Here is an 11,875-nt window from a genome sequence, read left to right as displayed (position 1 = left end):
ATGCTCCTGAACCCCAGGGCACGTAAACGTTGAAATCAGAAACGTTTCCAAACACTGCCCTTTAATTCTCTGAAAAGCAAGCCAAATATAATGACGGTCACGATTTCCACCGGAATCGAAGGAGGGTCAGTGGCGGGGGAGCCAGTCTGGCTGGCTCTGTCACGCCCTCCCAGAGCCGGCCGTGGACCCGCCGGTGGTGCTGAAGGAGAGGCTGCAGCGGAAGGGCCGGGAGCTTCCAGAAGCGGCAGAGGCCGTCTTCAAGGGCTGGGGAGCGCCGCCGCCTGAGCAATAAAGGAAGACGTCTTCTTAAAAGTGCTGACGTTTTCAACAAAGACCCTGAAACAAGTAAAAGAACGCAGGCAAGCCAATAAGTGAAGAAAAGCAACGACAAGCTAACCTTTCATGTGTTCTGGTGGAAAAGCTTTGTCTTCTCCGAAAATTACAGTTCGACATGTAGACTCCGAAGTTCCAGCCCTTTTATTGTGACACAAACAACCAAACCAACCTTGACCTTATTATTGTTTCTGAGGTTGAGTCTTGGGAAAATTCCAGATCACATCTTCTCTTTTAGGGTTGTTCATAAATCACCTGGCCTGTCACTGTTGTGAAAACTCCTGGGCAACTCAGACGATGGGGCGTTGGCGGTTCTGCAGCCCCAGAGCCCACGACCTCAGCTTCGCTCATTTGCTAGAACGGTGGGCCGTGGCCTGTGCTCTGGGACCCTCTCCCTGAAGTCCTGCTCGTTCCACGAAATCACGATGCAGGCTGGATGCAGGCTGGATGCCCGGCACCCCCGATGGACGTCACAGGCACCGTGTGTCTCCGCAGCCCCGTCCTCGGCCTTCACTGTTGCTTCCAATCCCCGTAGATTCAAGTCCACTTATTAGCCTTCCTTCTAGTTTTGTTGTAGAAAATGTAGGGTAAAAATGTTGACGTCTCTAGACTGAGAACTGTACTTTGAAACATGAACCTAAATGTTAACTGTGGAAGCCGAAGCACCCGTTTGCTGGAACACGTTTAAAAGAAACTCGTGGGGCCCGGGACCGACGGCCGTCCTGCTGCTCCCAGGTGAGGCCGCGTTTGCAGAGAGTCTGTCCCTGCTGTGTCGTGACGACACGGGCATCCAAGGTCAGGCAGAACACGTGTAAGCAGCTGCCGAGATGGAAGCAGACAGCACGCTGGTCCCACTTAGGGGCAGGGCGGACGCTCAGAGCTGGAGATTCAAGGACAAAGTCCCCATCTGATGCTCTGGGACTCTGAGTCCGGTCGTGCTGGGCTCAGCGCTGGCCTGTGACCGAGTCAGGGATTCGGAGGAGAGGGAGGCGGATCCAGGCTGAGGCAGAGGCTCCTCCTCTACCTGAGGACGGAGGGTCGGGCCCTCGGGCCAGGCAGGTGACCAGGACTCCATCAGCTTCCAGCTCACGTCTACCACCGCGGGGCCCCGGGCCTGGGCAGACCTGGGGCCCGCGGCTCTCAGCCTCGGGGCCCGGCTGGGGCGTGAGGAGTGAACTTGCTGCTTCCACATCCTTGGGGATTACTGGGCGGCGGCCACAGGCTCCCCTGCAGCAGCCACGGCACCCCTTTCCTTGGCTCAGTCTGTCTGCAGAGCATCCTTGAAACTAGAAGACAGTTCACGAGCAAACGTGCTTATTGACCGACTGGGAGGGACGGGCGCCGGGCTGGTGCGGCTGGGCGGTGTCCTCTCGTGTCACAGGAGGGCGAGTTCCTGACCTCCAGACGCCTGCGTGTGCCTGTGTGCACGTGCGTGGGCCACGACGAGTCTGGACGCTGTTAACCTCGTTCGCCCGAAGACAGGAACTCAGAGCCCCTGGTCCCGCTCGGTGCCCTCAGCCCGGGACAGCAGACGTCACACTCCTAGAGGCAAGGCCGCCTGGCCTGGGCTCAGCCTCCGGCGGTGACGCGCTGCGCTAGCGCCCCCTGGGGGTCGCACGTGCAAACACGAGCGGAGGCTGAGAAACGGATTCATGGCGCGCGGGAACCGGCGGAGGTCGGGCTCCGCCTGCGACCTGCCCAGAGAAGCCTCCTGGCCCTGGGGTCACCTGCCCGCGTCCTTCTACTGGGCGCCTGGGGAGAGCCGAGGCTCCACAGCTCCCGGGGGCTCCAGGCGATTCTGACGTTCAATAAACCCCGTTACCACCAGCCCAGCAAGAGCAGTGCAGGGAGATCTAACACGTGTCCGATGCTTTGGTCCTTACAGTGACCTTATTAAATAAGGCAGACCCCTTCCCACCGGGGTCTTGTTTCCCAGGGAGTGACGCTTCTAAGCAAACCCCTGGGACCCTGGGAACTCCTCGTGCAGGAGATGGGATCTTACAAAGAGGAGCTACTCCCAGGGCACCTCCGCGAGGACGAGACTCGGCACGGGAGACACCCGCCCTGGACCCACATCACACACACACAGGACCCCCCGAGTTCTTCATGAACACGTTAAGCGTTACAATCACGTGCACTAATGCGTGGAACTCCACAACAATATTCTGTGGCTCCTGTTCTGGAATATGTTAATTGTGTATTGTAATTTGCTGTGGAACAGGGGTACGAAAACTCCCAGGACGGTGTGCACACCCCAGGGTGCGGATGTGACAGCTCTGCCAATACAGAAACCCATCCTCTCTGCACCTGAACTTCCAGTCTCTGACCGTTTTCAGTGTTTTTCTGCTCCAGACGGAGACTCCAGGGAGTAAAGAGCAGGCGCTCTGCCTCTGTCACACCCTCACCCGCCCCGTGGCTGGGGAGGCAGGTCCCCTGGTCAGTAGCCCAATCTAAGCAGGCGACCGGCTACAAAAGGAAGTGAGGTGATGACTGAGGCTGCATGCTACGCTGCACAAAAGGGAACAAAATCCCACAAATTTCTACTACATGTATTCCAAAATTGTAGACCTTTGAATTATATACCAAGTATGTTTTGAGAGATTCTTGGATAAACTTTTATACTGTCAAAATATAAACTGTCTGAATTTACAACTATTTTCAATTTTGCAACTTTTACTATTAAATGCATGTAACTTTAACACTCAAATCTGATTTCCCATAAACTGAATTTACTATTTTGGGTTGATAACTGTGACATCAGTAACAACTTGCAGAGCACAATTTAAAGAGCAAAAAGCCTGTCCTGAGTATTCATGGTAACACCTTCTATTTTCTGTGGTTTACATCACAGTTCTCAGCAAGCGAACCCGTCAGGAAGAGACTGTGGCCCTGACATCCCTTCATGGACGCCTGCTGAGACTGTAAGGACGCCGGCAGAAGGTGACAGCCAAGTGACACGCAGTTAGTTCAAAACAGTCACAAACACAGTCATCTTTACAGTTTTGTTTATTTATTTCATGTAGATGTTAGCTGGCCCTCTGTTTCATTTACTTACACAAACTTCCATCAGATGCCCAAACAACCACCGGGCATCCTTCTCTGGCTCCAAATCCACCCCCTTTTGCTAAAGCTTTGGGGTGAGAAGGGACCACAGGAAACCAGGAATGGGGACATGTTTTCCTTCAACGGGCCAGGAGGTCCCCCGTGAACCCCTCCTGTCATGCCCCACACAGCGAGGTTCATACACCCCAACCCCTCTCGGGAAAATTCTGGCTTGTAGGATTTCCCCGAGCAGGAGGACGGAGAAATATGTTAACACTGAATTAGCCACTGAATGTGAACTTAACTAAAAACAGTTAAAAAATAGAGTTTGTGTTCGTGAAAACAAAACTGTTCCAAAAACACTGCACACACCAGTGAACGAAAAGGCTCAAGTCACGTCTTTAGGTTGATATGCCATTAACGCCAAATTTCTGCCAAGTTCACAATGCTATTACACTACCATCACAGGAAACCTGAGATTCACTCGACAGTCCCATATTAAGACAGCCCAAATTATCATGGACAGTGAACATGCCCCAGAACCTCCTTGGCTCGTGTGGCCGAGGCCAGGACGTTCCTATCCATGCATTCTGTCCCCTGGGCCCCGGCCTGACTGCATGCTGGAGGGACCAGCCATCCGGCCCTCAGCCCCTCCCACCACACCCCTGCTCACAGGGAACCGGCCAGCTCGGCCCTGCTTCCCGAGGAAATCACTTGGGATGCAGTGGACTCTTCTGAAGCCATGAGACCATTAGACACCCTGAACTGGAAATCTCCAGAAATGCACAATGTGGCATGCTGTCAGGTAGAAGAAATTTAAAATCTGACTTCACATGAGATGCTGTTCTTTAAGCCGATTTTTAAAACGTTCAATACAGAAGTTTAAGACATCAAGGAAGGACTGGAAAAAATTCCAGGTTAAGCTCTCCAGTAGATTTATCTAGGAAGTTCTACCTACTCACTTCTACAACTAATGTCAAAATTCAGGAAATAACTTCTCTACTGAGAGTTTATAACTACCTATAAAAACTTTATATATCTGGATTTCAAGATTTAATTTCATAATCTGTCAAAGTGTCACCTTTTGAGCTTCTAAATATAAAAGCTTTCATATGAACAAATTTTCTTTTCTTTTTGAAATGTGAAGAATGTATTTCACTTATCTTGTTAAAATTACGGTAACTATTCACAAACTATTTTCTTAAACCCAAATCAGGAGCCAACAGCATCCTCTTTATGAACGCTGTGTTTAGACAGGTGCTCTGCTCACCTGTCATCCTCCAGATGCAGCTCCAGGTGTGACAAGGCCACCAGCGTCCTGCACAGACGTTGGTTTACAGAGCGGACATCTCAGAGAAATAGCGCACCTGCTCCGATAAACCAACAGCATCACGTCCCAGGACCCCCAAAGTGTAAAAAGAAGGTGGAACATAGGAATATAATTAATCTTTGTATTTGCCATTAAAAAAATCTGTCAGTTGAAACAGGCGAATGTTGACTGTTTATACTTGCAACTTTCCTTCCAAAAAACAACTCAAGGGGCTCATTCAGCCACTGCTCCTGTGGATCCCGACCCAGGGCCTCCGAGTGGGGTCATATCTCTAACTGGATGAAAGGCAAGGCAGCCTCTCGTGTTCTGTCCTGTGGCAGCAGCACATGGAGGCCACCGCTATGCAGACCAGACCAGGGCGATGGAGGTGACAGGGGCGATGGAGGTGACGGGTGATGGAGGTGATAGGAGATGGAGGTGATAGGAGATGATGGGGCTGATGGGGTGATGAGGGTTGATGGGGGTGACGGGCGATGGAGGTGACGGGAGTTGATGGGGGTGACGGAGGTGCCCACGCGTGGATGGCACTGTCCCTCACTCAGTCACCGTCCCCACGTGGATGGATGTCTGGTAGCTCACACGGTCACAGGAGTCCTGTGGACGCGTGGCGACGTGCGTGGCTCCATTTGCTTACAATTTAACCAGAGAGACGGGACCCCCTGTAGGCCCGGCGAGTGCCCTGGTGGACGTGCGGTAAACTGTGTCCTAAAAGCCGGTCTAAGTGCGTCCCAGGAGCGGACGGGGTCGAAAGAGGCTCGCGGGGGGCCGGACCCGAGCCGTCACTCCTCCTTGGGCCTGCTCCTTGCCCTCCTCCTCTCCTGCAGGGTCCTCAGGTCGGTCATCACGGTCAGGGTCTGGCGCACCCACAGGACCTGGAAAGAAGCGTGCAGAGACGCGGTCAGAAGTGGACACACGCCGTGGGAGGAGGACGGAGGCCTCAGGCTCTGCCCCACACGTACCACGATGACCAGGGCGTTGAGCAGCAAGGGGGCCGAGAACACTGTGGAGATGAACATGCCCCTCGAGTCAAAGTACTGGTACTTCGAGAACAACCTGCTTCAAGAAAGATTTAAAGATCACGGGGCGTCCCAACGCGGCGTCCCCGCGACACTCTCTGTCTCAGGAGCCCCTCCGCACGGGCGGACGAGCTGCGGGCAGAGCCCCGCCCGCACACGATGGCGACCCTCCTAACCCCGGGGGGGACGGCCCCCACGCAAGCTCAGGCCAAGCCCCCCGAGAGGGGGACACAGCGTGGCCGGGCCAGGCCGCGCCCAGAGTCCCTCTCAGTGGCAGCGCAGGACACGAACTTCACGTCACGGACTCAGCGACACAGTCATCACCCTGGGGCCAGTGAACAGAGCCCAGCAAGGGGTGGTCGGGATGTGCGTCCTAATTAGAAGCGGAAGAGACAAAGCGGGGCGCGGGTCATGCGGGGGGCCGAGGGTGGGCTCCTGGCCCAACGACGGGGGCCTGAAGCTGCCGGGAGGGCACGGCGGCCGGGGCGCAGCCGCCACTCGGCTCTGAGGCCCGTGCGGTCAGGGTGCCGAGGGCAGACCCGGGAGGCAGGGTGCCGATCGGGCCACGTCGTCCCCCGGTTTGCGCGGACACAGGGACGGCGGCGCTCCCCTCCCGACTCGTTCTGGCCTCCCGAGGGTTCCTGGCCAACCTGCGAGGAGCCGTCCTGAGAAGCCAGAAGGACAAGCTGCGGCCCCCGAGGGAGCAGCGAGCCTGGGGGCAGTGCTGGAGGGCGGCCCAGGGCGAGGGTGGACTTCACGGCGCTCACTGGGCATGGAGCGGTTGCCCAGCTGTGTGAGCAGGAAAGGACTCGCAGGCGAGGACAGGATGGCCGGCGTCCCGGAAACCGGGGAACCAGCGTTTTTAGGACCGAGTAAATCGTGGGTGGATCTCGGTCTCCCCGTCACAGACAGAGCGCTTCTGTTCGGGGGGGCCTTCAGGAGATCGCACGGTGACCGCCATCCAAGGCTCATGGTGAAGGAGTCTGGACGCGCACGGGGCCGGGGCCGGGGCCGCTTTATGAGCGAGAGCTGGGGGCTTCCTGGGTGTGCTCTGCCACCGACGGGGACGGTCTCGCACAGGGTCCACGTGCCCGGGGCCGTTCACCTCCAGTTCTCTGCCGCCACTTCATTGATGTACTCCGCGCAGTAGACTAAGGTCACTGAGAAGAAAGCAAGCCCACGTGAGAAGTCAAGGGACCAGTCCACCGCCACAGCCTCAAACATCCTTCACAACACGCTACGTAACATAAAGGTAACGGAACAACGCCACGCTGGACGAGACGTAACTTCTATTTCACACACAACGTGAGGGAACATTACACAGAAAGGAAACCCGCGGTGCCACACGAGTCCGGTGGTCTCGGTCAGACCAGGGCAGCCCTCGGTGGAGCGGCGCCGCGTGGACCAGGCTTCCCGCCCCGACACCACAGTGGCCGCACTGGGCCTTCTGCCGACCTCCCGGCCCCGCGGGCCACACGCTGGGTGCAAGGCCGGCAGTGGAACCTGAGGGCTGAGACCAGAGCTGAAGGCCACCTGCCTCCACCCTCTGGCTGCCGGGACCCCCCAGTGGTGCTGGCGGCAGAGACACGGAGGGAGCACCGACCTGAGGGGACAGGAGCCGAGGGAACAGCCTGTCCGCCCTCGCAGTCCCCCCTGGAGCGCGGGCAGCACCGGGCCGTGGGGGGAGGCCCACCAGGGCAGGCGGACCGCGGGCCGGCCCAGCACCACGTGCTGCTCAGGGCCTGGATGGGGGTGGAGGAGGGGGAGGACGGCCACCAGCCTTGTAAAAATGTGCAAACCCTCCGGTTCCTGGGGTAAAAGGGGGGGAGCAATCCCGGACCCCTCCCTCGACAACTGGACCCTGAGGCGCACATCGAGGAAGCCCAAGAGGAGACGGGAGAGGAGGAGAGAGGCCTGAGCACGGGGGGGCCACCCCCCCACAGGGCAACGTGATACATCCACCACGCACCCCCCTCGGGAGCTGGGGGAGCGGTGAGCCAGCCTGTGCTTCGTTTGTAGGACTGCAGCAAATAACACCCGAATCTTCCGTGGGGTTGAGAATTAAATGGGCCGTCAGATGTGTAAAGGCACTTAGACCAGCACCTATCATCCCCACGCTAAAACAGTCACCCTCTGTTCGTCCTTGAAAACAACAAACCCAAACGTAGCTCCCAGGTTCACAAAGCTTTTCAAGCATGGGCTCCTTGCATGAGGCTCTGTGGATGAGGCCATCACCTTTTTTGTGCTTCCTGCCTCGGGGCCTTTGCACACATTTTCCCAGGGCTTGGAGTGTCCCTTCCGGCCCTCGAATGCCTGCTGCCTGGCTGCTTCCTCCGCATCCCTCCCTCCTCAGGTTCAATGTCAGGGCAGTGACTTAAGTCTGGCCCCCTCCCAGGGTTTCACGATGCTCCTGCCTTTCCCACCATGATGCTCAGCAGGGCTGTGGTTACTCGGTGGATGCTGGGGCCCCACCAGCTCCACGCGGCTCAGGAGCCCGTCTGTCCTATTCACCTCTCGCGTTCCTTACTAGGGCTCTCACATAAAGAAAGGAAGTAACATCCATCCCTGGCCGTCAGGACTATTTCTGTGATGCAGGCTTGCTGCTTCGCGCCTGTCCTAAGACAACCTCCTGTTTGGATTTCCCACCCTGAACAAGGCCAACTGAAAACTCACATTTAAGATGAGTTTTGGGCTTTATTAAACTACCAAGCAAGATCTTCAGCATCTTCCCAACGCCCACAAGTTTAAGAGCCCAGCACAGCCTCTGAGGCCCTGGCTCACCTTTGCTGTCTGAACATACTTCTAACTAGTCAGCATCAGAACGTGGTTTCTCTGACATCTGACCCACCCTTTCTGTCCGTCACCCCTGTGCTCTCACCGGTTGCCTCCACCCCAGATGCCAGGCCTGGGCCAGACATCTGTTCCTTACCCTAAGAAAAAGAGATTTTACTCACTCTTTACACACCCTACCAGGTCTCAATGATTCCACACAGCTCTGTTCCTTCTCTAAAGCCCTGTAGATCGTACCTTCAAAACTGACTCGGGCAATGTTTTATTTCTGCACCACAGAGCTTTCCTTCCTGGTTTGCACTCCCTCCCAGAGCAGGCAGAGCAGCGAAGCCCCCAGAGGAGCCTCTTGTACAGAGTCAGCGTTTCAGCAAACCCAGCTCTCGTTTGTGTAACTGGTGTCCAGCACCCTCCCAGGAACACAACAGGTGCTTGAGACGCCTTTCAAATCCAATATCCAAAATGTACCTTATCTTTAGAGCACCCACAAGTGAAATATGGGAGTGGCCTGCAATCAAAGTAGAACACAAGACAGGAGAGTTGGGAGGCCTCACAAATATATTCACGTATCACTGAGGCTACAGCGAGAACGCGCACGCGCATACACAGCAGCGAGCTGAGCCGCAGAAGTGTACTCACCCAGGCACAGGAAGTGCCCCACCTGTAGCGCACACCTCCGGGATGAGAAGCAGGTGAGCAGCAAGCAGAGCGCGTGGAAGGCAGCCAGCCCCATGAGCCAGGGCTCCGTCCAGTCCGTCTGCTGGGGGACACACAGCAGGAACTCCTCAGGGTCCTCCTGCACTGCACCAGGCTTCACACTGCCTCTCCTCTGAGCACGTCCCGAGCGCCCGCCAGGCCTCACAGGACGCGGGGAGGGGAGGGGGAACAGGGACCCCCACTGCACCCACGTCCAGGGACTGTCACCCGGCCGTGCCTGGCTGTCCCTCCACACAGGACTTAAGGCTTTCCTACATGTCGAACAGAACTGCACTTCAAGCTGGGAGAATCTAAAGAGCCTCCTCCACGGGGAGATGAGAAAGTGGTGCCTGGTTCGGGGATGCACTCGGTCGCCCCCAGAGGCAAAGCTACCAGCTCCTTAGAGCAGTGATTAAAGCCTCAGAAATCTGGGCCACCCAAACTTGCAAGATGTGGTTTTCTCCCGCCTTTCTGACACACACCCTGCACTCCAGATACTGCTGCAACCGCAGGTCTGCTCAACTCTAGAGGTGGGCTCGTCCGCACCCCTGAACTCGGACCCCCTCCTTGAGGCTCAGGTCCCCCGGGGGCACGGGTGCTGGGGGAGCGGCCCGCGCCCTGCCGCTCCGCCCACAGAGGGTCCACGCCACCCGGACCCCCAGCCCAGCCCAGGGCGGCCCACCTCCCCGCTCTTCGCCGCCACGAGGCCCCAGCTCTCCCCGCAAAGCCCCGACCCCCCGACCGCCCCGCACCTCAGCATCCCGTCAGCCCTGAAGATCCTCCAATCTCGTCCCGCCCACCCAGGTACAGGCCCCGCCCCTGCACCCCCCACCCACGCCTCCCGTCAGGCGCCGCTGGCGTCCCCGGCGGAGGCTGGGAAAGTTGAAGAGGCCCCAGCCGACAGCGACCGAACTGACGGCCAAGGAGGCATCGACTTACCGTGATTACGGCGGGGATGCTGACGGGAAACTTGCTGATTGAGAATGCAGACGGCATCGCCCCGGAAAGGCCCAGCTTCACCACCACCTTTTCGTCTTCCCCGCCCCGCCCGGATAGGTCAAGAAGTCCTCTGGCGTCCTCTCGCGTTATCTCCACTTGTCGCGATGCCTGCTGTGTACGGAAGCGGCAGGCAGCCTGCCATCTCGCGATATCTCCAGTTCCCGGTAGCAGGTTCAAATCTCGCGAGATTCTGTGGTGTTAAAATAAATATAAGGGGGGCTTCCCTGGTGGCGCAGTCGTTGAGAGTCCGCCTGCCGATGCGGGGGATACGGGTTTGTGCCTCGGTCCGGGAGGATCCCACGTGCCGCGGAGCGGCTGGGCCCGTGAGCCATGGCCGCTGGGCCTGCGCGTCCGGAGCCTGTGCTCCACAATGGGAGAGGCCGCAACAGTGAGAGGCCCGCGTACCACCAAAAAAAAACAAAACAAAAAGACAGAAAAACAAAAAAAATAAAAATAAATATAAGGGAATTACGAGTAGCCTCCAGCGTTGTTTCCCCCCCGCCCCCCCGAGCTTCTGCGAGAGGGACATTTTAGTTCTTCCTATGAGGCGGGCGCTCATAACTGGCAGCTCGGAGGACTGGGGGCTAGTGGTCGTCCCTGCCTTCTCCCGCCGCAACTCCCAGGGCTGGGGGCGTGGGGTATCGCTCAGGAGAGTGACCTGGATCCCTAAGAACGTAGAGAGTGACCTGGATCCCGGGGACAGAAAGGGACAGTGTCCTGGACTCGGGCGGGGGACAGAGAGGGAATTGACCTGGACACTGGGGAAAACAGGGGACAGTGACCTGGACTCTGGGAGACAGAAGGGGACAGTGACCTGGACCCCAGAGAGAGAGGGGCACGGTGCCCTGCACGGAGGGGGACAGTGTCCTGGACGTCGGTGGATGGAGTGGGACAGAGGGGACAGTGCCCCTGCCCCTCTGAGAAATCAGGGTCTCCAGATGCTCACTCTACCGTAAGCTCCAGAAGTGGGTGCTGATTGCTTCTAGCTCACATGGACCTTAAAAACAAAACGGCCTGTAATTTTACCAGCTAAATGGCTTTGTTCCGGAATAGAAAGGAATTGCAGCTTGGGACATGTAATCTATGGCAAAACCACAGGCAAGCTGGGCAAACAAAGGACAGGAGCGTGTTATTTTATAGAGAAAAAGGGGGAAGTGGAAAGAGCTGCTTTGAAGGAAAGTCCATTGGAGGAAAAGGAGAGTGAAGGGTGCTGAGGGGTTCCTATTGGCTGGGCAGTGGTGATTTCTCCTTGGCTGAGTAGTGGTGGTTTCTCCTTGGATGCGTGGTGACAGTCTCTCATTGGCTGGGCTGTTGGGGAGAAAATCTTCCCTCCCCTGCAGGTCTTAAATAGGGACATTCCTCTTGTTGGGTCTGCAGAGGGCCGGAGCGGTACCTGCCTGAGCTCATCCCCTTCTGCTTCCTGTTTCCGTCTTAAATGAGGTTCCCTTTATTTTCACACTAATCAGGGAATCCTGAATTCTCTGCTGATTCAAGACACAGAATTTTAATGGAATCTATACTTGGCATCCTCCCCTGTGTCTGCAGACTAACAGGGAAGCCCCTGGCTCGCAGGCACTCAGTCAGGTGAAGAGACAAGACCCCGTTCTCTGGGTGGACCTGGGGGAGGGTGTGAGGAAGAGGACTGCAGCCTGTCGCCACCTTGAGGGTACTT

The 11,875-nt window shown here is 56.9% G+C and overlaps 1 protein-coding gene across 2 annotated transcripts; it reads right to left on the bottom strand.

Annotated features, from left to right (window-relative positions):
* Nucleotides 1-3,321: 3,321 nt before the first annotated feature.
* On the bottom strand, nt 3,322-10,353 carry TMEM18 (transmembrane protein 18). Of its 2 annotated transcripts, none has more exons than XM_059078849.2 (5): nt 10,144-10,353; nt 9,148-9,268; nt 6,827-6,881; nt 5,665-5,758; nt 3,322-5,577 (listed from the first exon to the last, which is right to left on the bottom strand). In XM_059078849.2, the coding sequence occupies exons 1-5, from the start codon at nt 10,198-10,200 to the stop codon at nt 5,485-5,487; spliced, it is 420 nt and encodes a 139-aa protein (XP_058934832.1). In that variant the 5' UTR covers nt 10,201-10,353; the 3' UTR covers nt 3,322-5,484. The 2 variants fall into 2 exon arrangements, with proteins under 2 accessions (XP_058934832.1, XP_058934834.1); XM_059078851.2 differs by having other exon boundaries at nt 9,148-9,265; nt 10,144-10,329.
* Between the last annotated feature and the right edge of the window lie 1,522 nt (nt 10,354-11,875).

Source organism: Kogia breviceps, chromosome 11 (genome assembly GCF_026419965.1).
Source record: "Kogia breviceps isolate mKogBre1 chromosome 11, mKogBre1 haplotype 1, whole genome shotgun sequence".
NCBI classification, from domain to species: Eukaryota; Metazoa; Chordata; class Mammalia; order Artiodactyla; family Physeteridae; genus Kogia; species Kogia breviceps.
Note: the sequence above shows the minus strand (reverse complement) of the source record. Positions and strands in the feature narration are given on the sequence as shown.